The sequence below is a fragment of the Lepidochelys kempii genome, chromosome 2 (assembly GCF_965140285.1).
Source record: "Lepidochelys kempii isolate rLepKem1 chromosome 2, rLepKem1.hap1, whole genome shotgun sequence".
NCBI classification, from domain to species: Eukaryota; Metazoa; Chordata; order Testudines; family Cheloniidae; genus Lepidochelys; species Lepidochelys kempii.
In genome coordinates, this window is record NC_136381.1 from 196,934,163 (window position 1) to 196,960,087 (window position 25,925).

A 25,925-nucleotide genomic window follows, 5' to 3' on the forward strand; every position below is an offset into this window, starting at 1 on the left:
ATTTACTTAGTGCACAAAAGGAGATAACCAAGCTACCCTCTTACCCTCAGAAAATGACAGTTGAGTAGATGAGGGAGGCCACATGCTCTAAAGAGATCCACTATGAGTGGAGAAGTGATCAGCTTCTAGAAAGGTGACTCCACAATCAGAATACGGAGCCCCTAGGTCTCACCCTTCTGCCCCATGACATCACACAGCAGATAAGAAGTAGGTATGGGGGTGGGATGATTGTTACTCTTTTCCAAACCTCAAAAAGATTCAGGTTAGGGGTAAGTGAAGATTTAGGTTGGGACAGGACAGTCAAGGAGGGAGTAGTGTTTCTTTTAAGACATCCTGGTTCATCCATACTTAGCAAACTGAGAGACAGCTCCATTTTGGCTACATATCAGAGCAGTCCCTTATACAAAGGGTATTTCATCTCAGATCAGCAATAACCTATGCTCTTCAAATGAGTTTGAGATCTGCCCATTTTATATAATATCCTGTAAAAATCTTTAGGGCTATCCAAAAAACAAACCCCTATCTGAAAATTTCACTATTGTGCATCGTGCAGAAGATACACAGAGTTGGAGATCTACCCTTTCTGGTGTCTGGTCAAATCCCAGAAGTTCAAGCAGATAGCCCCCCAAAACCATAAGCTGTTTCAACTGCCCAGATATCCACTGTATATCTCAGGGCAGGATGAAGGAAAGGAAAGGAAAGGAAAGGAAAGGACTTGTTTCTTGACTTTAGCAAAGCTTTTGACACGGTCTCCCACAGTATTCTTGTCAGCAAGTTAAGGAAGTACGGGCTCGATGAATGCACTACAAGGTGGGTAGAAAGCTGGCTAGATTGTCGGGCTCAACGGGTAGTGATCAATGGCTCCATGTCTAGTTGGCAGCCGGTATCAAGTGGAGTACCCCAAGGGTCGGTCCTGGGGCCGGTTTTGTTCAATATCTTCATAAATGATCTGGAGGATGGTGTGGATTGCACTCTCAGCAAATTTGCGGATGATACTAAACTGGGAGGAGTGGTAGATACGCTGGAGGGGAGGGATAGGATACAGAAAGACCTAGACAAATTGGAGGATTGGGCCAAAAGAAATCTGATGAGGTTCAATAAGGATAAGTGCAGGGTCCTGCACTTAGGACGGAAGAATCCAATGCACAGCTACAGACTAGGGACCGAATGGCTAGGCAGCAGTTCTGCGGAAAAGGACCTAGGGGTGACAGTGGACGAGAAGCTGGATATGAGTCAGCAGTGTGCCCTTGTTGCCAAGAAGGCCATGAGGGGATGAGAGAATCTGGCTAGCAGTATCAAAGGATATATATGTACATATCTATGAACACACTGTTACTTTACACTAGTTAAAGGTGAATGTCTTGCCAAACAATTGTATAGATACGTATGGGCTACACACCTAGGGAAAAAAGTCTACCGGGTTACTCCAGATCAGGCTGTAATTTATACCACTCAATTATACTGAATATAAATCCTCCTTTTCAGGCAGCAATTTACAAACATGCTTTTGGCTAAATTCACAATACTGATGTAGGTCTGATTACAGACTCTTCTTGTAGCGTATCAACAATTTAATGTGATGGCTATTGGCAGCCTTTTAAATATATAATTACAAAATTACATAATACCAAAAAAAATCCCTCCATTAGTAAACTCTTTAAGACCCTAGTATAAAAAATAATGCCAGATTTACTGTAAGAAAAAAGTTATAAATATCATAAAATTAAGTATGGGTTCTGGGCCCAGTACTGGTCTACGTTTTCATTAACAACTTATAGGACAAAGTGGATTTATAAAATCTGCAATGACACCAAGCTGAGAGGAGTTGCAAGCACTGCGAAGGACAGGATTAGAATTCAAAATTATCTTGATAAATTGCAGAATTGGTCTGATATCAATAATAATAATCAACTCAATAATATCATGCGAGAAATAACTGGTGAGGAAGTAGCACTGAAAAAAAGGATCTGGGGGTTATAGTGGATCACAAACTGATTACAAGTAAACAGGCAAATGTCATTCTGGGTTGTTCTGACAGTGTCCTACATAGGATATGGGAGGTAATTGTTCCACTCTACTTGGCACTAGTGAGGTCTCATCTGGGGCACTGCATCCAGTTATGGGCACAAACCTTTAAGAAAGATGAGGACAAATTAGGGAGAGAACACAGGAGAGCAAAAAAATGGTAAGAGATTTAGAGAAAACAACCCATCAAGAAAGGTTGAAAGAAATGGGCATGTTTAGCCTAGAGTAAAGGAGACCTGATAACAGTCTTCAAATAAATAGGAAATTGTTATAAAGATGATGGTGATCAATTGTTCTCCATGTCCACTGAGGGTAGCAAGCAAAATTTATGTTGGCTATTAGGAAAAACTTTCTAACTATAAGGGTAGCTAAACATTGGAAAGGCTTCCAAGGGAGTTTGTGGAATCCCTGTCATTGGAGGTTTTCAAGATCAGGTAAGACAAACATCTATCTAGGTATGAGATGATCTAGGTATGCTTAATCCAGCCTCAGTGCAGTTGAACTAGATGACCTCTTGAGGTACCTGACAGCCCTACATTTCTATAATTTCTATAATAGAGAATCATACATAGAGTTGGAACAAGATAATTAAGCAAGCCTTCAAAAGTTTCAAGAAGAATATATATAAAGTTAATGAACTTCAATGCCGTGGACAAAAAAATATTATCTCTGTGTACAAAATGCATTTATATTCATGATGTGCTGTACTTTTGATGTGTCTGATTTCCCATTCAGAGTATTGCTTACTTATGTAGGATTGACTGTTAAAGTACAGCTGGTATGAACCAACTTGCCAAAATACCTTGATATTAATCTCTATTCAATCATTTAACAATAACCTCATTATTCAAGAGAACTCTGCACATACATTGCTTGTGCAATTTTCTGCCAATCATTAAAAACAATTTAATTTTAAAAGAATTATATGGCTACAGCATAATGTAAAAGGAAGTCACATTACCAGTAACAGCAGCAAAAATAAAATAATAAAATAATAATAATAATAAAAGAGAAATCCAGCTACCCCCCACAGGGACTGTGAACTCAAACTGATAATATAAAACTAAAGCATTTTATAGAGTTCATATAGAGGGCATTTGAATCAAATGCGTGAGCGAGACTTTTGTAGTTCACAGAGCTGCCTTTCATTATTTACAAATTATAAACTTCCAGGTATTTGGCTGTCTGTGGTAATAATTCTGCCGCTGCTAATATATGTGTCTCTCCAGGTTATTTTACATTTTAAAAACTTACTGTCAGAGTCAGTATAATAGAAATGCTTCACGTTGCTTAATAGTTCTATTAAATTTTCGTATTTTCAGGGCTGAAATGTCAGCTTTATTAATTTGCCATGGGCTGAACTTTGACCTTCTCGGTGCAAGGGAGCACACTTTTTTTCTGGATGCAATTTTCAAGAGGGGGGGGAACATAATTTAGACTACTTTTACAACTATACGGACAAAATCTTGCACTCCTTACCCAGAATTTAATTGGGCAAAACTCTGAGTTCATGGCTCAAGGATTTGCCTTATTCTGTACAGTACGTTTTTAAAAGCGAAAGATTCTCAGTCTCTCTTCTTTATTTGGAAACTGTATAACACAAAGGCAGCTTAAATATAGGGTGGGGAAATAAATTTGACAAGCAATTAGTCCCCGATATTTTGAAATATTTATGCCCATAATTAACTACAGGCATGTCAGAAACCCCATTAAAGTCCTTGGGATGACCCAGCTTTGTCAAGCTAGGCATGTGTTTGCAGATCAGAGCTTTAAGATAGTCTGAAAAGTTTGATATTTAGTGGGGGAAAACATCCCTATTCAGGACAGCTTTTAAGCAAATGTCTCCAGTTAAGCATGTGCTTTAGTGTTTTCCCGAATCAAGGTCTTTAATAGCTGTGATAATTAACTTTTCCAAGCAGCCAGTATCAGGGTTCCAAAGGAGGAATTGTGACAAACACCTTTGGTTAGATGATCTGTTGGGTCAAACATCCAAGTGAAAATAGGCTAAACAGACTTGTTCAACAGGCTACACAGAACATGTTTTATAAACGTACATGTTTTAAAGACTGTAAATAAATACAACTTCATTACCGATGGTTCATCAGTTAAATAACAACATTTACAAATTGTCTAAATATGTATATATGATGGAGCCATTAGTCTATCATGTAAATAATTTTCAATTCACTGTTGCCTAAACACAGATGGACATAATTGACCATATTAGCTCCACTGTGTCAACTCTTGTAAACTTCTTCTATGAGGGAGGTCTCATTAAAAACTGGGGAATAAAGGCACCCAGGGTCAGAACCTCAGCTTCTATCAACTGGCGTAGCTCTTTTGACTTCAATGCAATATGCCTATTGGCATGAGCTGAGGATCTAGCTCATTATTTTTCTGTCTGAGTGTTTACTTTGTACTTCAGATTATGTCAAGTGAGGCAGAGAAGGCTGCATAATTAGCATGTCTGCTAGCTATCTGGTGGTCAGCCAGCCCTTCTGAGAACCAACGAGCCTTGGATGAGCAAAAGATCTTATAGCCCACAAAAATTCCTTAGTCAAGGTCTGTGCCAGCTTCTCTGGATGGCGATCCTGGCAGAGGGCCTCCAGCAGTGCAAAGCCACCTTTGGTGATTGCTGCATTCGTCAGTGCAGTAGGGCTTGTGCTCAAAGGGGATATCTACACCGCCATAAAAAAAACCTGGCTAGCCCATATCAGCTGACTCAGGCTCGCAGAGCTCAGGCTAAGGGGGTGTAGATATTTGGGCTCAAGCCCAGGCTGTAGGACCCTGCAAGGTGGTAGAGTCCCAGAGCTCCGGCTGCGGCCCAAGCCCGAAAATCTACACCACAATTAAACAGCCCCTTAGCTCCAGCCCCAGTCAGCAGGCACAGGCCAGCTGTGGGTGTCTAACTACAGTGTAGACATACCCAAAAAGGTCATCACTGACCAGTAAGAAGACATGGTTAGGGCAGACAATGGATGAACTGATTTAACATATTCTCTAGGCAGCTTCTTCTGGCAGAGCTACTCTGGAGCTTCCTAAAGCGACTAAAGCTGCCCTTCCCACGCAAACCCCTCAATAAAGAAAGCAAGAAGAGTACTGTTTCCCCGCCCACTCTGAACAACGTATTGAAAGAGCTAGTGGTAGAAAGGATAGTGTGGACACAGAGTATGACATCTGCAGGGCAATATGCTATCTGGGATGAGCCACTACAGTATCCATTCATTTGTTTTCCAATTTAAACAAAACCACCATTTTATAACCATAACTGAGGGGAGAGAGAGAGAGAGAGAGAGAGCGCACTGCTTGGCAACCAACCAATTAAGCTGCACTCTGCTTAAACTTATTTATACTTTGTTCCTGAAAATTACACGGAGAACTTTATAGAGAGAATAGCACTGTGCAATATGACGTACGGGTCATGTGGGAATTTTCTAGGAGGGTCGGGGGCGTCCTTATCTCCAGGACAATTTTTAAAAATTCCTGCCATATGGTGCAATCTGGTCCATTTCAAAAGCAAAAAATCACTATTCAGAAGTAATTTGGTGGCCCTAAGAATAAGTTCTTTCTGGCAGGGATGATGTAGCTATAACCTTGGAAGAGAGAAACACCATCACTAGCCAGGAAATTCCCCCAAACCTTCGCTTTGGTTTGTTGGTAGAATTTTAAGCAGACCTTCCAGGGGCCTCGCAAGAGTAGTCTCCTGTTTATTACGGACTGCAGGTCCCTGCAAGCCCATCAAACCCACAAAGATAAAGTCTTGAATTAAGATTCACATGAAAAACACAGGCTTAGCTACTTTGAACCATTTGGCCCATCTAAGAGAGGGGCAGCTGTAATTAGTTGGGGCACAGATATTATTCCTCCCGCAGCCTGCCAGCTAGGCGATACAGTATTGCTAACCCCCAAATGTTGAAAAATTATGATCCAGACTCCAAAAAATTATGAGTGGCTTTAAAATTACGATTTAAGAAAAGGTCGAGGTTCTTTTTTTGCCATCTGGTTTGGGAGGCAGTTGGAGACTAACAAATTTATTTGAGCATAAGCTTTCGTGAAGTGAGCTGTAGCTCACAAAAGTTTATGCGCAAATAAATTTGTTAGTCTCTAAGGTGCCACAAGTACTCCTTTTATTTTTAAGCCTGTCTCCACAACCATGAAGGCTAGAAATCTACCTTTTTAAAACCTGAAAGCAGGGATTCTTGCCTAATCCCATTCCTTAAGGAGTTGATGCTTTAGGAAACATACTAAATATTGCAAGACTCATAAAAGTTGGCAACACTGGAGTACCTTCATAAAAGAGTGATATCCTCAGATGCAGACAAGCACTGCTTACCAGCTGTATGTGTCAAGTCCTAGAAAGCAATCTCCCCAAGGTAGAAACGTTATTGTCTTTATTCCCACCCTACAAAAACAGATCATGTTAGACTTTTAAGAATGGGCAATTCCATTTATTGAGGGGAATAAACACATTTTCTCCACCTATTTTATTCCAAGTTTCATGAACACCATAGCACATATATTCTGTCCAACTGGAAATCTGTTGCAACCTGTCAATTTTTTTAACTTAAAAAAATGAAGGAAAATCAATGCATTTCTACAAACAAGCAAGTGGCAATACACCACTGCTTTGAGCAGGGGGTTGGACTAGATGACCTCCTGAGGTCTCTTTCAACCCTAATCGTCTATGATTCTATGAAAGCAATCCAGTAGTGAGAAAACAATGTAATATGAATATGTGGCCAATTTCTCAGCACGCCTATAAACAGATGCTAAAATAAACAGTTCTGTCAGAAATAGGCCCTACCCTACAAACATTTTTGCATGCGAGTAACTTTATACTCAGTAGTGCCACTGAATAAAATGGGACTACCCACATGAGTGTTTTCAGGATCAGGCCCAATAATTATGTAACCATGAAATTCTACCCACAAATGAGCATAAGCACCCAATCGTTCTCCTTGCCTAGGCACCTTTCTCTTCACCCTCATAGATAATGGAAGTACTCAAAAGATATACATCTTGGATCAGAACCCAAAGCAAAAAAAAAAAAAAAAAACTACTACATTTAGTAGTTTCCCAACTGCCTCTTCTCCTAGGCTCTCTCTGGACCGGATCCAAAGTCCACTGACATTAGAAGAAAGACTTCCATTGATTTCAGTGGGCTTTGGATCATGCTCTAAATCCACTATTTTTTCCAGACTCCTTTTAAATGTTATTCTGTGTCTGAAGTTCCTAAGAAATTTTAAGATGATTTCCGAATTTCACACGTCAGTTTCTTTTTCGATCCCACATCCTTGGGACAATAACTCTTGTATTCAAGCTTCCACATTCTTGGGAAAATTATCTTATCTCTATCTTAGTCTCACACACTGAGCACAGATGGAAGAGAATCATCTTCTTGTCTGAGATTTAAACATATATGTATGTTTACATGTCCTAAGATCTTGCTACAAGATAACTAAAAATTATTCTTATTAATGCTGTTCCCCTGATGGGAATATTCAAATTGTTTGGTGTCCTTATCTCTCTTGTGGTTCAAAATAAGCTATGAGAGTAAAATTATTCTTGGGTCTTTTTCTGACTCTCTTACTCTGACTGGACTAGACTGTAACTTTAAAACTTGCCCTGAATAAAGGACAGTGTTGCTCCATCTCATGAGCAACCAGAGAATGAGCTGTGACACAGAGAGGCACCATTCCTTCCTCTACTCTTCCCTTGCTCTGGTAGAGATGAAGGAATGGGCTAAGTTACTTCACTCCTTTTCATGGAGCATCTTATTCCCCTGGTACACATGACCAGTTACTCCTCTATGGGCAAGTAGGGCAAGCTCCTCCTATTGCCCGCCCCTTCTGCTTCCTCCCTACCCACTGGCTTGCAGCAGGGACTGTCAGGCAAGTAGCCCTGTTTTTCCCCCCTGCAGCTGCAGTCACAATGAGAGCAGACGGTGTGTAAGGGGTGTAAGGTAAGCTTTGCCACCCATCCCCTTACTCTCCTGCATAGTCAAGTAAAGGCTGTAACAATCTGCCTCACTGAGTAGTACCTTTCCCGGTGAGTAGTCCCACTGATTTCAGTGGAATGATAGATGAAGTAAGGTGCTACTCCTCGTGAACAAGGATGGCAGAATCCAATCCCCTGTTTATAGGGGAGATAGATAAGATTTAAGTGCAAACACCTGTTCATTGTAAAGAGCAAGGTGAACACCCACAACATAGAAATACAGGGTTAAATACTCAGCTGGTGTAAAAAGGCATAGCGCCATTGACTTCTAAGTCCTTCTTCCCCTCAAATACATAGCATTCAAAAATAGTTTGAGAGAGAGTTGAAAAAAGAAAATTTGCAGAGACAAGCAATTTTAAAAAATAATCTTACAACTTTAAATTGGAACACGGGCTAAGGGATTTAGCTGCAAGACTCCATCTGGGTTTCCAAAGAGTCAAGTGGTTAAATCCTGATGTAACACTTTGGAAATGCAGGGGTGGGAAACTGCCCAAGTCAAGAAATTCACATTTAAGGCTGAAACATCATCCAGTTCTACTTTATAAATCACACAATTATTTCTTTACATAACTCCCACTAATGCTGGTTGGTGTTAGCTGAAGAAATCCTCCACAGACAAAGAGGACAATCTATCCCATAATATGATGTGTAAAATAGCCCAATGCCTGGAGACTCCAGAAGAGCTAGGCACAATAGGGGTGAGTTAAGGATAAAGGTTCCTGCCTGAACTCTCTCATTTCCTGTCTTTGGCTCGTCTATGCCAGCTCCTTAATGCTATGTTAATATCATTTTTGTGTGTGTGATTGAATTACCCACAGCTCTTCATGCCAGCATTAGTGGATTTCTCTGCAATGAGAGAATGCATTTTACTGCACATATTGTTTAGTGTTAAGTGTACCAGCTGCAGGCCTTCTGATAGCAGCACTAGAGGGCTACCTCATTATGAGGTGAAGAGCACTTTACTGCTGGCACGGAGCCCAATCCCGCAAGCCCTCTGCACACCAAGCTCTCACTGAAATCCTCAAGAGGAAGACGTGCACTTGTTTGTCACTAACAGCAAATTAGAGTCGCTAGGCGTCCGGTTTTCGACTGGAACGCCCAGTCGAAAAGGGACCCTGGCGGCTCTGTCAGCACCATTAAAAAGTCCAGTCAGTGGTACAGTAGGCCTAAGGCAGTCTCCCTGCCTGGCTCTGCATAGCTCCCAGAAGCGGCCGGCATGTCCCTGCGGCCCCTAGGCACAGGGGCAATCGGGGAAGCTCTGCACACTTCCCCCGCCTTGAGTGTCCCTGAACCTAGGAGCCAGGCCAGACATGCCGGCCACTTCCGGGAGCCACGCAGAGCCAGGCAGGGAGCCTGCCTTAGCCCCCATGTGCTGCCGAGCTGGTGCCACCTCAGGCAAGTACCTCCAGGCTGGAACCCGCACTCCCAACACCCTCCCGAACTCCAACCCCCAGCCCCAGGGTGGAACCCCCTCCCACACTCTAACTCCCTCCCAGAGCCCGCACCCCAATCGCCTGTCACAGCCCTAAGCCCCCTCCCGCAACCAAACTCCCTCCCAGAGCCCACACCCCACATCTCCTCCCACACCCCAACCCCTGCCCCATCCCCAAGCCCCCTCCCCTCCTGGATCCCGCACCTCCTCCCGCACCCTAACCACCGACCCCAACTCCTTCTGCACCCTCCTGGAGCCCACAGCCCGCACCACCTCCTGAACCCCAACCCCCTTCCCCAGCCCTAAGCCCCCTCCTGCACCCCAAAGCCCTCATCCCTTACCCCACCCCCCCAGCCAGAGCCCTCACCTTCTCACGCACCCCAATCCCCTGCCCCAGCCCAGTGAAAATGAGTGAGGGTGGGGGAGAGCAAGCAACAGAGGGAGAGGGGATGGAGTGAGTGGGGGTGGCATCTCAGGGAAGGGGCGGAGCAGGCAGCAGGGCGAGGGTGTTCAGTTGTGTGAAATTAGAAAGTTGGCAACTCTAGAGCAAATGCTGAGTACTGGTTGTCCAATGTGCTGACAAGAGGAGCTCCTTTTATAGATGACAGTCCCTGTATACTATGGTACAAACATAACTTTGCAATCTGCAATGGTAGAAACTCTGATATTTTGGGCTCCATGTGAGATGGAGGGCTGCTAAGTTTTCAGTTGAGTGGATGCCACACACACAGGCCACAACTACTACACTCTTTAGACATCTCTTTAAGAAGTGCTGACAGTTGTATTCCAGATTTTAAAATGCTAAATGGTTCTGAATGTCTAACAATTCTAGTACAGTAGCTGAAATATCATTTAAGGTGACACTTCTAGGGATACCTTTATAATTTGCTAACCAGCAGCTACCACATGAATTATTAAAACTTACTGAGGTGCAGAAACACTTCTACAGAAAAAAACCTGGAGATAAAAATGAAGACAAAATAAAAATAAGGAAAAGTAATGGAAGAAAAGAATGGCAGGAAAAAAGGGGGGAAGGAAGATTAGTCAATGTAGGATTGTTCCACATACATAGTCTCAGTGTGCCAGAGCTATACTCAGGGCTGCTCTAAATTGTGCTGGCAAATAATGGCTCCCAAGGAATGGCTACACTGATCAGGACCCCCAGAACACACATGGTGTTCTGGTTCCACCCCTTCCCTACCCTGACATATTTACCTCCTTGATGTGAAACAACTGTAGGGCTGGCTGGAATCTTCAGCTGGTGCCTTAATGGCAAATGCGGGAGCAGCACAAAGGGGACTTACAAAAGGCTGGAGAGCTGGTCTCATAATTAAGAGGAAACTCTTTTTCTTTAAATCAAAGTATGACAACAGATCAAGCAACTGCCCGTAGTTATCAAATACTAAGTATTCAGGTCCATGTTACATAGTGCCAGGCTTTCCCTTCTTCCCCCACTCCTTATCGGTGATAGTGAGAAATCTTGTGATTAAATACAATAAAGTATTTGTTTCAATGCTGATATTTAATAGCTGTACCATTATAGCCTTCCACTACTAAGAATTGCAATCAGAGTCTTAAAAGGATTCTTAGTACATTATTATATTAGGAAGTGAGAAGAATCACTGGTTGCATTGCTTTTTTTAAAAAAAACACACACTGTTATTTCAATTTAGAAGGAGTTGTTAATGTTTTCATAAGCGCCTCAATAGATGTATCCTGACTGAATTCTTCAGCTCACTGTGTTAGTTGTATGACAAGGCATGTGATATATATTCATTCATTTGCTATGCAGTGGAGAATGCATTTAGCAAACTGCATATTGAAATGTGTGTGCTAAGCTACTGTACAGTAATTTAAAAAAATTCACATCCATAGTCCATCTAATTGACAATCCTAAACTCAATGCTCATTTCAATATAGCAAACAAGAGGGACACATTAGAGATGATCTAGAGAGCAGGCTAGTGTGTGGGTTTTAGTTTTACCAAACTAAAACTGGGATGGTTCAGATACAGAGTCTATTTGTAAAAAAAAAATTAAGCTTTTAGGTTCTGTCCATGTACAGAAAATGGGTGAACTAGGATGCTTTTTTTCTAGTCAGAGAGGCTTTCACTGTACTAAACCAGGAATGGATACAGACCTGGTTTACAATCCAAAGTAATCAAAACTTCAAAGCTAGTGAAAAAAGGTTCTGGTTTTGATCCATCTCTAATACCCATATACAATGATTTTTTTAGAGACTACCTCCTACATGAGTAAATTCCAGTGAGAAACAGGCTAGATATCTGTTAAATATACTTTTACACATTGCAGTTATATTATTTTAAGGGTATGCAAATCCGGCATGATTAACCCACAGGTATATGATAATAAATTATTATTAAACATAAAAAGGAAATATTTTCTAACCTCAAATAATAATAATAATAATAAATAATTGTTAAAAAACCAACACACCACATCTGATCATTCCAAGATGTCACCTTATTTCTTCTACTTGCCTGGTCCCAGTTATAAAACACCTAGAATATTTATGTTCTTCTTCACTTAGTGAATTAATCAAAATAATTGAAGTTTCACAAGTATCTTATAATCCCTGGAGTATATGGTGTCTCTGACTATGCTGTGGAATAGAAAATTTGTCTAATTTTTATATGACCATCATTCTGTAAGGAACGTAAATGTTACACTTATAATCTGTCAAAACGATATGCTGATAAGGCTCTGATCCTGCAATGATTTCAGCATGAGCAGACTCCTGGGCATGCATGAAGCTCCATGGAAATCAATAGAGTCCACTGTGGGTGTACTGGCATGAAGCTCATTCTAAAATCTACGTGTGCTCCATATTACCATTATAGTATTTATTTGTAGGAGCACCGACTCTGAGCTAAGCACTTTCCCAACACTTAAGGAGGATGGTCCCTGCTCCATGAAGATCATATGACAATGGGACATGCAGAGTATGCACTTGCAGTAGAATAAAACTTTTCAAATCCCAGACATGTTGACATAATTTTAACATGAAACTTCAGTAAGTCATTCCATTTTGCTTGTCTCTGTTTCAGAACAAGGACAGAAGCAAATCTTCTGCGCTGTGAGAACTTCTCTCTCCAATGAGCAGCTTTTGAATAACATTTTAGTCTTTTGGGTTTTTAATACATGTCTAACAGAAGTGCTTGTTACACGTAACATTCTGGGAAGTTACCAAATACTTGCAATGAAGGACTTCCCACGTTACATAGTGCAGAGCTCGTCAATGCCTGTTTGAAGTGGTACGGGAAAATCTAGCAGCCAAATACAATGACGTCTTTGTTTTATTGCTGATAATATTCAACAGTTTTGCCGTTATAGTCAGTCTGCCATTTCCCCTTGTACAGAAGTTCCAGGCATGCTGTTAGATTCTTGCCATTTAGCTTAAAGTGGTGCCCAGGTTGTTTGGCTTTCCTGACTTCTGGTTATAAATATTATTGTTAGCTCACAGCATAGCATAAGGATAACATATTTCTGAAAATGACTGAACATTATTTCAGGTTTCAGAGTAACAGCCATATTAGTCTGTATTCGCAAAAAGAAAAGGAATACTTGTGGCACCTTAGAGACTAACCAATTTATTTGAGCGTAAGCTGAGCTGTAGCTCACGAAAGCTTATGCTCAAATAAATTGGTTAGTCGCTAAGGTGCCACAAGTACTCCTTTCCTTTGAACATTCTTTGCATCTTATCTGCAAAGAGTGAGATTATGGAAAAATTTCTGCTACACAAATGCCATCAACATCAAAGGGGTCTCCATTCTCCCCTTAGTGCCCTGCATGTAACTCCCATTAATGTTAATTAGTGAAAATTAACTGGAGCTAGGCACAGGCATCAAGGGTAGATTAGTCTCTTTAGGAAGTTAGAGAGCGACACTACAGTTCAATTAAATAATCTCCTGCTTCTTTCTCTGATCATTTTTGTATTGTAACTGCGATTGCGGCACCGGCAGGCATAATCTCTAATCTAGCCAGCCAATGTAACAGCAGCAGTGTAGATTTGGCAATGTGGGCTTCAGTGCTGAGTAGCTACCTTAATTCAAACCTGCTGGGGAGTCTGGGTATGTACTCAGGTAGTTAGCCATACCATCATATCTACACTACTATTGTTATCCATGCTAGCTAGGTAAAATCTAGCATTGGTAAGGCGACGTGCACTACAATCACACCTTTGCATGCAGTGTACACATACACTTAAAAGCAAATAAATGTGACAGCTACGGCAACATCTCTGGAAAATCTTACTGAATACAATTTAAGCATCATTTGAGTACATTTATTAAATGCAAAATTTATGTATTATGGTGGGATCATCTGTAACTTCTTTAGGGAGGAGACATGGCCAATGTGAACCTTGAGAAGTCTAATGAGCTTCAAAGGACTATTTTTAACAATGTGACAGACAAGAAGGGAACTCTGAGGGCAAACAAAGTTAAGTGGTTTTCCCAGGAAATATCTGGGAAGAGGTAAAAGCAAATTCCCACCTACTGACCCAACCTTCTGAAGTTATGCCCCGAGGCAAGAACCATTGTCTTTTGATTACCTGTTACGTGAGGGCAAGCTTAAGGGCTCACTCTGTATAAAAGAGACTGAACGACACATGACTGTTCTTGTTTGGAGCAAAAGGTGTTATGAACTTGTGGACAACAGAAAAACCGCAGTACGGAATTTGAAGGACTGATCACCTACCAGAGCTCGTTGGAGTTGTGGTGATTTCTGGTAAACTTATTAACGTGGTATGTTCTTTTATTGCTTTTAATAGGTTTTCTCTGTAATGCTTTTACCTTAAGAATAAATGTGCTTATTTAGAAAGGGCTGTGTAGTATAACTGTGGGCATTTATGCTTCTTATAGCCTCAGGAGAGAAAGCCAAGCGCAGGTGCTCACACTTTAGGCTGTCTGGTTTGGTGGGAATAACACAATTTATGTAGGGAACTGTGCAGCCTGGAAAAACCCTGGTCAGGAGATGCGGGTGTCCGTCCAACAGAGGTAGAGGTTGGGGAGCCGGAAGAAGGGAGAAGTAGAGCGGGTGCCCTTGCTGGAACATAGAGGGAAAATACAGGTGCGACTGCCCCGAACGGTGACAACAAGTTTAAATCTGGGGGAGTTGTGTGAACCAAACACACTGCAAATGTTACTCTGGCAGCCTTCACGCATTCACAGCTCCTACTGATTCCAGGGGGAATACTGCTTTGTAAAGACGTTTGGGGACTATAGGATTTGGCCCATCTTAATGAAACAGATGTAGTTAGGAATACGTCTAACCAAAACACAAGTTGTGTACAGCTCTAAAATGAGATCTTAAGTATATACTATACGCAGCAAAACCTAAAGCTTTTAAATGTCTTCAGGAATACTTTCTGGGACTCTGGCATTCAGATGATTGAGGAGACAGCTCATCGGACTTTATTATAATTTATTATTTGTTTTGCAATAGCACCTAGGAGTCCCAGTCATGGACCAAGACCCCATTGTGCTAGGTTCTGTACAGTCTTAAAACCTTCACACTCTGAACACAGAGTTCATATTTTAAGGTACCCAATCCCCTAATTCAGTTTTAAAACCAAGTTAAAGTGTAATGGATGCAGCTGAGAGTATAGGAGCCACAAAGTCTTCTCTGGTTCTCCTATGCTGGGAATGGCTATGGTCCCTTCATCCTGCTCCGCAGACTAACAGCTTGATTGTTTTTTTTATTATTTATTTGTATGAGCCTTTTATTATTTATTTGTATGGGCCTTTGTTGAGAGTAAGACAAATCAAGGCTTGCCAGGTCTCAGGATTTTATAATGATCTGTGTGATTTTTAGGGTTCTTTTTCTTAAAAGCCCCAGCTCCTGGAGTCAGGTGATTACATGAGACACTCAGCTTTTACTTTTTAAAAAAGTGGGTTTCTTGCCCTGAAAGTTGTGGAGAAGAGCTTCAAAATGTGACCCCCTAAAGACTCAAAACACAGAAGGCAAATAAAAAGAACCCAACGTTTATTCTTTTTTAAAACCTCATCATTTTTAAGCCAGTCTAATGATTTCTGAAGATGTGGGGTTGGCAATACTCCCAGTCAATGAAATGAGATTTTCACTTAAAGGCCCCCATTCAGGAAGGACACCTGCGAGCATATGAACAGTCCCACTGACTTGCTCAGTTTGGGCCTGTATGCTGGTGAGCAGATTCACCAGTTAGGGAGGAAAACTGAAGTCCCAACTACAAGTTACTTTAAGTCCCTGTCCCGAGGAATCACTTTATAATCAACAAGGCCCCAAACAGAGAGCAAATAAACTCCAAATACTGAGTACTAACCACCCAAGGCTTTTCCATTAGCTGGGAAGAGAGAGGACACACCCATCCCTCTGATAGTCCTTTCTATCTGCTATGGACAGTCACCTTTCCCCTTTCAAAGTACTTCCCTGGCCAACCAAGAATGGCAAATAAAAAGAACATTATGTGTATGGTGTTAAAACAGGCCATTGCATTACCTTATTTTGTGTAAATCTCCTTCACTCACTCCTCCTGCCAACTCACCCTGACTCCTCCGATTTCAAACACAAGGGCCAATTCTGAAGTCCTTACATTAAGTAATACTTCCATAAGTACTACTCAGAGTAAGTTATGACTGCAGAATCAGGCCCACGGTTTGTAAATTCCTTGGGACCAGGACCCGGACTTTAGCTTTCTATAAAGCTTTATGCAGCTGTATGAACAAACATTATATAAGACAAAAAAAGGGCTATAAGGTTATGTATTGTAGTATGACCAAATAATTATGCTGATGGAATTCAATGGGCTTTGCATCAGACCTCATGTGAAGTCATTGGATTTCTTAACACCGATTTCACTGGGCTTTGAATCAGGCCAATACTCATTAAAATAAACTGCAGTTGCTTATACAACTGGCAAGGGGTTTCCACACAGAGAAAGAAGACAGGCAGGGATTGTGGAAACAAAGTAACGGTAGGTGTTGGAACCATAGCTATGAATTTCTTAAGTTTTAAAACTGTTAAATTCCACTAAATCTCTTGTAAACAGTAATATAGTCTCAATAGTGGCTCAATCTCAATCTAATATTTGGTCTGAGAATTCTGTTACATTGTATATTTATAGTTTTGGTTAAGTAAAGAATTCTTAATAATGTAGAGTCTTCTCCCAAGCCAAGGTAAGTTCTGAAATAATCATATATTTCCCTAAGTTCACCTGCAAACAAATGTAATTTCCACCCTGGTTTGAACAGAGTATGCATATACATGAACACACATACCAATATGGCCCACACTTAGCCTTCCTTTGTTGTCTTTTTTGTTAGTTTAAACAACAAAAACAAAGTTTAAGTGAAAATTATAATAATTTTGATTTCACAGTGCCTAAAAATTCTAGGTGTTTCATAAAAAAATAAACTAAGGATATTTAGTATATATCAGTAACATACTTCTATACCTATGGGTCTCCCCACAATAAAATAAGGCTAATCATAATAAACCCTCCAGATCAAATCGCTGCATTATCAGCCCATCCACCCACCTCCTTCCTGCAAGCCTGAGTGGGGAAAAACGTGAGCTTTGCAGCATGTCCATCAGGTCAGCAAATCAGGGCTGTGATGGAGCAAGATGAGACTTTAGTCAGCAGTGTCTCACGTTCAGTGAAAACAACAAGGAGCTCTTGTGGCACCTTAGAGACTAACAAATTTATTTGGGCATCAGCTTTCGTGGGCTAGAACCCACTTCATCAGATGCATGGAGTGGAAAATACAGGAGCAGGTCTAAATACATGAAAAGACGGGAGTTGCCTTCCCAAGTGTGAGGTCAGTCTAACAAGACAATTCAATTGACAGCAGGATACCAAGGGAGGGAAAATAACTTTTGAAGCAGTAATGAGAGTGGCCCATTTCAGACAGTTGACAAGAAGGTGTGAGTAACAGTAGGGGGAAATTAGGTTTAGGTTTTGTAATGACCCAACCACTCCCAGTGCCAACTCTGTCCACATATCTATTCAAGGGACACCATCATAGGACCTAACCAGATCAGCCACACCATCAGGGGCTTGTTCACCTGCACATCTACCAATGTTATATATGCTATCATGTGCCAGCAATGCCCCCGTACTATGTACATTGGCTAAACTAGACAGTCTCTATGCAAAAGAATAAATGGACACAAATCTGACATCAGGAATCAGAACATTCAAAAACCAGTAGGAGAACACTTCAGTCTCCCTGGTCACTCAATAACAGACCTAAAACTGGCAATTCTTCAACAAAAAAACTTCAAAAACAGACTCCAACATGAAACTGCAGAACTGGAATTAATTTGCAAACTGGACACCATCAGATTAGGCCTGAATAAAGACTGGGAGTGGTTGGGTCATTACAAAACCTAAACCTAATTTCCCCAATACTAATTTCCCCCTACTGTTACTCACACCTTCTTGTCAACTGTCTGAAATGGGCCACTCTCATTACCGCTTCAAAAGTTATTTTTCCTCCCTTGGTATCCTGCTGTTAATTGCATTGTCTGGTTAGACTGACCTCACACTTGGGAAGGTAACTCCCATCTTTTCATGTATTTAGACCTGCTCCTGTATTTTCCACTCCACGCATCCGATGAAGTGGGTTCTAGCCCATGAAAGCTGATGCCCAAATAAATTTGTTAGTCTCTAAGGTGCCACAAGGACTCCTCATTGTTTTTGCTGGTACAGGCTAACACGGCTACCACTCTAAAACCTGTCACATTCAGTGAGTCTCCTATAAAGAGCACATGTCCATCTGTCAGAAGAGTTTGTGAATCACCCACTATGGTTTCTGATAGAGTAATAGGCAAATGCTATTTGTCCTTTGGATGGTTTAGGGCCATAGATGTTTTCAGATTCTTAAACATTTACATTAATGATAAGCAAACATCTTAGTGCCTAATGGACATACCCAGCTGTGCTATTATGGTTGACTGGCAGCTGGGGGAGTGTAGCAATGAAGAATATAATTAAAGAATGGAAACACTATATTCTCAAACAGGTCAGAAGCAGCTCATTGCATTTGTTTATCCTGCTTGTTTCTCAAAGCCTTCTCCCTCACAATAAACAAACAAGTTATTATAGCAGTGCCCTTCACACGTCGACAGACAACTCACAATATTTCTGTTAAGAACTCTCAAGTTTTTCCTCCCACCCCCAGGACTTTCGTTATAGTTCACCTGGGGGGGAAAAAATGTCTGCAACAAACCACGAGAATTCTTCCCTCTCCCCCAAGCCTCCATTAAATTCTGTTCATCCAACTTGAAAGAGAATCAGAAACTCTTACTGACACTCGGTCACACTCCAGTGAAATGATGGCTACAATCTCAGTAGGGAATGTTGCAGGTGTTCATTTATTAGCTTAACTACCAGTAAGTTATTTTTGTGCCTTTCTTCCTTACAATGACAACATTCATGTCCCAGACAGAGCACTCTGCAATGCTCTGGGCATTTGTTGACCTAGGGTTTTGGTTTCCCTGACAAAAAGGGGTGGCTAAGGATAGGATTAGTTTATTGCCTATCAGGGGAAATTTTATGGTTTGTCTTTAACCATTTAAGATATTCAGGAACTACAGTAACAGGCAGATACTACAAACAATTTTACTACGTTTTTTTGTTTGTTTGTTTTTAAAAGGGTAACAAAGTAAAGAAAAAATACATACAAAGCCTGCACTTAAACATTACATTCAGCTTACACATTGGAGTACAAAGCTGTGAGTCAACACGGTTTTGAAGTTAAGATGCAGGCATTTGAAAACAAAAGTTCACTAGATTGTACCAATGTGGGCCTTAGATAGAAGTTCAATTTTTTTTTATAATAATATTAGTAACAACCACCACCCAGAGGTTTCATATGACCGGGTAAAAAGCGACTTCTACATCAGTAGGCTGGTTTGCTTTTTTGTTTGTTTAAATAATAATATAGACATTCCTAAAATTAGTTACTGAGCACACAATCACTCTTCAATTTAAAAAACTATCAAGTTCAAATTCTTTTTTTTAATTTTTAATATTTAATTGCAGTCCCTGCCCTAAAGAGCTTGCGTGAGACAGAGGGAGACAGACAGACAGACAGACAGACACAAGAAATGCAAGCTTGCTTAAACTATCCTATCGATGTGCTATTCTGAAGGGACCATTTCTGAGGAAGACAAGTGTAAGCCAGTGATGTTCCCTCACTGTCCTGAACAGAATCTGCATACCTTGTATTTAGTCCAAACTTATGTCAAACATATGGGATTTGACTCTATTGGTAGTTCAAACAACAATGAAAACAAATCACAACCTTCACTTTTGCCCCCCCCTACCCATTTGGCTGTTCCTGGGGTTTCTCTGGAGAGACTTCTCTTCCTTAGACCTTAGTTTCCTCTGCTCAAACCGAACAGCTGAAGTATAGTGAATGAGAAACACTGGAAACCCAGAGTCAAGCAGGAATCAATCTACATCTCCCTGAATGGTTTCAGAGTAACAGCCGTGTTAGTCTGTATTCGCAAAAAGAAAAGGAGTACTTGTGGCACCTTAGAGACTAACCAATTTATTTGAGCATAAGCTTTTGTGAGCTACAGCTCACTTCATCTCCCTGAAGAGTTCTAACACCAGGTAATCCAGGGAGAAAGCTCCATCATTCTGAGGTATACTCACTTTTCTCACCTCTTCAGTCAATGGCCTCTATGCTTAAGTATACAAGAGTGCCAGTTGTTGATAATTACAATGGGGGATGCAGATTGCAGGCCTCTGTTCAGATTAGCATTGTATCCATATTACAATACAATTAGCTTTAATATATCTGAGGTTTCTAACAAAACCACTACATTCCACTGTATCTTGCAAAGACCTGCTACTTAACTGGTCAAATGCAGACACTGGGTGAAATGCTGGCTCCACTAAAGCCAATGGGAATTTTGCCACTGGCTTTCACCCACAGTCTAAGCACACCCATTTACACTATGTCTGAATTTGGTCCATTGTCGTTATATCATGAATTCATTTGGAAGATGGGGAACTTTTTTTTCTTATTTTGAATCTTACTGCGGATAGGTTATACCTTGTTTTAACCTTTATTTTAATTAGAACTGGTTGGAACCATTTTTAAAAGTTCAAAAATTTTGACCAAAAAACACGGGGGGAAAACAGCAAAAGTTTTCACTTCTGTTTTCCTTATTTTTTGGCCAACTCTAATTTAATTATTTTCCTCTTGTCTGTCTTTCCTATCACAAAAGTAGAAGGAATAAAATAAGCTAGAAATTTGACTCTCATCCCCTTGAGGCAAATCCATGACACTTCGAATGGGAAGAAGACCCTTTGCCTCAGAGAAAATATGGCTCTGAGAGCCACTGAGAAGAAAAAACACACAATGGCAATTACAGCAAAACAGGAAACTTTCTGCTCTTAGAAAAACATTTAGGTACCAAATTCTGGCTCATCATCCACATAACTCCGCCTGACTGGCTCACAGACTTATCAGTTTTTGGATTTAATTATATTTTTGTTGTTGTTTTAATTCAGTCCTTTGATTTGAGCCTGGATCACACAGTAATCAAACATTGCTGGAGGATAAAGAGATAGCTAATCCAAGCAAGGAAAACAAAGTAGATGGATATAGTAAGATTTCTGAACGTACATTACAGGTACAAGGTGATAAAGTACTAAATCCAACCATATGCTGATCTAGAGTATTAGACCAAACCAGTTTTAAAGCCAAAGACTGAGTAAAATGTAAGTTAAATTGCTTTTAAAGTATGGAGTTAGCATTGAAAAACTGATGGCTAGAGCACGGCAGACAGGGACTGTCTTCACAATGCATGCAAACTTCATAACACTACAGTAATCCCAAGAGAAAGCTATTATATCTAAGAGCACATAACAAAAATGTATAAAATGTTCAACTACAACTTGTTAAAGCTCACTGTTTTAAAATATATTTGTATCTTAAATATTCACAGTAGGAATACACGTTCTTAGTGTAACACACATTTTCACCTGTAGCAGGTGAAAAATTTTCAAGCAAAACAATTTTTGTAAAAAAAAAAAGTAACCATTTTTCAAAATTGTCCACCCTTTTATGCCCAAAACCAACAACTAATATTTTTCATTTTCCTCTTACCTTTTATCTTTTTTAAGCCCTTTTTTGAGTGGGAAACTAGGAAATGGGAAAATAAAAAGGAGGGATAAAGAAAAAAATGGAGAGAAACGAGGAATAAGGAAAACCTGAAAATATTTGGTTAAAAAATTGTGAACATTTTTGAAAAATGAAAAAACCTGCTTTAAAAACAACAAACAAAAAATTCAAATGTCTAAAACTTTGTGTTTGTGAATTTGTTTTTGTTTGGCTGTTTGTTTTTTGATCAGCTCTATTTTTACCTAGAATTGCAATAGTTTATTGATGTGCCTCATATGTTAGTGATGGCCAAAGTGATTTTATGAATAGTTTTAAGAGAATTTTGGGATTCTTCTGGGTGAAACACACCATTTTGTATAAAAATAAGGTATGATTATATTAGGGAAAGGACTTTATATGTTGTTTGTATAAAACAGTACTTTATACTTTTTTCATGGTACAATCTACAAATATTAAATGTTAATTATGTTTATCTTAATTTTAATAAACATCATGTTTTGTCTGAGTTAAGAGGAACATATATGTAACAATGGGTCGTACAATTATGCTATAAAAATTGGGTACTCCTTAGGAATAAATGCGCATATTAGTATATTAATATTATTTGCATGGATTAGTTATGACTAAATTTCTGAATTATGAATGTGGATTGAGATGGGTTTAAAAGGCTACGTTATAAAAAGTGCAAAGCAAGCTAAAGTCATATTTTCAGAGATTTCTTGCTCAATTTACGTGAAAATCCAAGAGAGATGATGCATAAATGAAGGAAGATTACCTTTACTATTCATTTATTCCTGGCTTATTTTTTTTCAGTCACACCTGTTGCTGTACCAGTTTATAAAGTCCCAAAAGATGTACTCTAACTAAGTGCTTTGTACAGCAAAATAAAGTTTAAAGCAACTTTGCTGAACAGCAGTTACAAGAGATTTTCAGGATCAAAACCATACAAGAACAAAACGTTCCAGTAACATTTTTCATATTTACTTAGTTACTGAGGAGTTCATGATGACTTCTTTTCCTTTTGTTATATCTGAACAGTTTGACAGATCACTGTGACAGGGTTACCCTTAAATTGATAAAAGGTTTGATAGTGTCGGTACATTTGTCAAAAATGTCTGACATCCCTCATAATGGAGTCTGCACTACTAGCATCAATGGCACTCCAGTCTGCTATTTTCTATTCAGCGTGCAGTGCACACCACAGAAAAACATAAAATGGAAATGTATAAAAGTCAGGAGGATTAACTAAAGCAGCCACTCATCTTATCAAACACAAAAACTCATGGTTTTTCTGTGGTTTTCGCTAAAATAGAATCTATTTTTATAGCCACACACCAAAATGCAATTAAAAGAATGTTGAGTGTAGTTTAAAGGGTAAGCATCCTACTAGAGTAAAGTTGGAAATGGAAATGTTGTATTATGAGAAATTTACTCAGTTGCAAGCGTTTTCAACTTTCCCTTAGCTACAGCAGAGGAAAAAAAATGTGTTTTAAGAGCTTTCTTCCTCAGACCTGCCAAGCATCTTACAAAGTGTATATCACAGCATTTCTGATCAAATCCAGGAAGTGCAGAGATGCATATCACATTGGACAATATTTACATGTATTTTAATTTAATTTACCACATATCTCAAAGCAGCATTAATTTCTGTTCAAATTCTAGGTCTAGGGTCAGATTGATTCTTACATTAGTAAATCCATTTATCAAGCTCTACCTGATATGCGGATTTGCAATGCAAAGTCTTAAAGGTGCCATCCAACTTTGGAAAAAAAAAAAAAAGACTATAAATACAGCATTGTAGGATTCCACACTTGTTGTCTCTGTTATTACCCTACCAATGTTCTCAATCTACAACAAAAAATATATTTTCCTTATTTCCAGCTCTAACAACTCAATATGGAATCTGAAAGTCAAGCTGGGTTATTTCCTTCTTGTGCATCACCACCAGTAATAAAGATTCAGCAAATCAAATTATACCCTCAGCTATACCTGTATTATCCATTATAATCAACTGATTTGGTTAGGTAACTGCCTTGTGATTTGATTTTAGCAAACAATTCTGTTAATGATGCACCAGGAGGAACAAAATTTAGCTATGTGGCCTCTGCAGTGTTAACAGAAATAAAAATCAGTAAAAACTTATATTTGTCATGACAGTTGGCAGAAATTACTCCAAATATACGCAGGGAGCAGATCTGTTGTAGGGTGACATTTTTACATATCAGTTTTAAGAGGACATTTTGGTAAAAGCCCATATTCACTTGGTAATGTACTTCTTGAACTTCAGACCTGACAATGTGAGACACAGCAATCAAAGGATGTGACAAATGTGGGAACACCTTTGTTTTGTTGTGTGTTCTGCCATGAATCATAATTCTTTGACTGTAAAATCTCTTAGCCCTGGTCTACAATGATGGGGGGGGGCACTGATCTAAGTTACGCAACTTCAGCTACGTGAATAACGTAGCTGAAGTCGACGTACTTAGATCAACTTACCGTGGTGTCTCCGCCGCAGTGAATCGACTGCTGCCACTCCCCCGTCAACTCTGCCTGCGCCTCTCACGGCGCTGGAGTACAGGAGTCGACGGGAGAGCGCTCAGGGGTCGATTTATCGTGTCTAGACTAGACACGATAAATCGATCCCTGTTAGATCAATCGCTGCCCACCGATCTGGCGGGTAGTGAAGACATACCCTTATAGTAGATGTTTTCTCATTATGTGAATTAATTAAATCAAAAGAAAAGAAAAAGAAAAAACATGGAAAAACAAATTCAGTCTTATGTAGCCATGTCTCTCCATGAATTGGACGTCAGTAGATTTTGAACCCTATATCTTCAGATCTCCAAGCACAGACATCAGCCATTTGAGTTAAAGGAGTCACTGTTATCCTTTATGTTCACCTTTCACTACCAAGTACATCATGCATCTAAATTCTTGTTCTGAAAATATAAAATCTATATATATAAGCTTAAAATCTGGCTTGGAAATTTGTCCCTATAAATATGATAGTCAAGTGTATTCATTTCAAACTGGAGGACATGAACTATTTTAATGGCACTTACGGCTGGCACAGCTTGATAAGGTCCTGGTCAGTGGTGCCGGGTGGAAGGCCTCGAATGTACAGGTTGGTTTTACTCAACTGTTCCCCACTGCTGTTGTTGCTGCTGTTGTTGCTGCTGTTTGTGCTGGGGCTGGGAGGAGCCATGGGGTGGGGAGCTGGTGCATAGGACTGCTGAAAACAAAAAAAAATCTGTTATTTGAAATTAAGCTCATCACCAGCTTGTGTGTCTTACAGAAGCCGCTAAGAATTCATGGTAGTTCTGTCCCCCACACATACGGCAATTAATTCTGGGCCCGGAATTTATTCCCCCCATCTTTTAGTTAGGGCAATAATAGACAATAAACTTTATTTTTTAAAATCTGAAATAAAAGCAGCTGATAGATTATGCATGCATTTTATCCTACTCACAAGATATGACACCACCATGCTGAATATTTAGGAACAACATTTATCAAATGAAGATGACACACAGCATATGATTTAACTCAAGCTACTCTATGACTAGGGCCCTACCAAATTCCCAGCCATGAAAAATGCATTACAGACCATGAAATCTGGTCTCCCCCATGAAATCTAGTCTTTTTTGTACTTTTACCCTATACTACACAGACATCACAAGGGAGACCAGCGTTTCTCAAACTGGGGGTCCCAACCCAAAAGGGGGTTGTGGGGAGGGTTGCAAGGTTATTGTAGGGAATTCATGGTACTGCCACCCTTACTTCTGTGCTGCCTTCAGAGCTGGGTGGCCAGAGAGCGGTGGCTACTAGGTGGGCACCCAGCTCTGAAAGCAGCACCAGCAGTGCAGAAGTAAGGGTGGCAATATTATGACCCCCCTACAATAACCTTGTGACCCCACCACAACCCCCTTTTGGGTCAGGGCCCCTACAGTTACAACAAGGTGAAATTTCAGAGTTAAATATCTGAAATAATGAAATTTATTATTTTTTAAATCCTGTGACAGTGAAATTGACCAAAATGGACTGTGAATTTGGTAGGACCCTATCTATGACCCACTCAGTGTGGGAGCTGGCTGAGGAAATGTATTGTCTTGAGATTTAAAGTAGGTGTGGGGGCTGATACCAGGAATCTGATGTGTATCCAGCACATGCATAAAAAGGCGTCAGGAGCTATCAGCACTAGGAAAAGAGAGACACAGTTCCCAAAGTATGTGCTGTTATGCTGGGTGTATGATGGTCTTGACAGTATCAAAAGGTCAGAGACTAGGTGAGCTGGCCTTAAAAACCTATGGATATGCACAAGTCACACAACCT

At 40.1% G+C, this 25,925-nt stretch overlaps 1 protein-coding gene across 5 annotated transcripts in view; it reads right to left on the reverse strand.

Annotated features, from left to right (window-relative positions):
• Positions 1–25,925, reverse strand: part of RBMS3 (RNA binding motif single stranded interacting protein 3) — a 918,866-nt gene that overhangs the window by 407,312 nt on the left and 485,629 nt on the right. For 4 of the 5 annotated variants that reach the window (XM_073333376.2, XM_073333378.1, XM_073333383.1 and 1 more), the window contains one exon: positions 24,656–24,825. In XM_073333376.2, coding sequence (XP_073189477.1) covers positions 24,656–24,825 — 170 coding nt within the window. The remainder of the gene's footprint in view (positions 1–24,655; positions 24,826–25,925) is intronic. The other variant, XM_073333385.1, reaches the window with a different exon arrangement.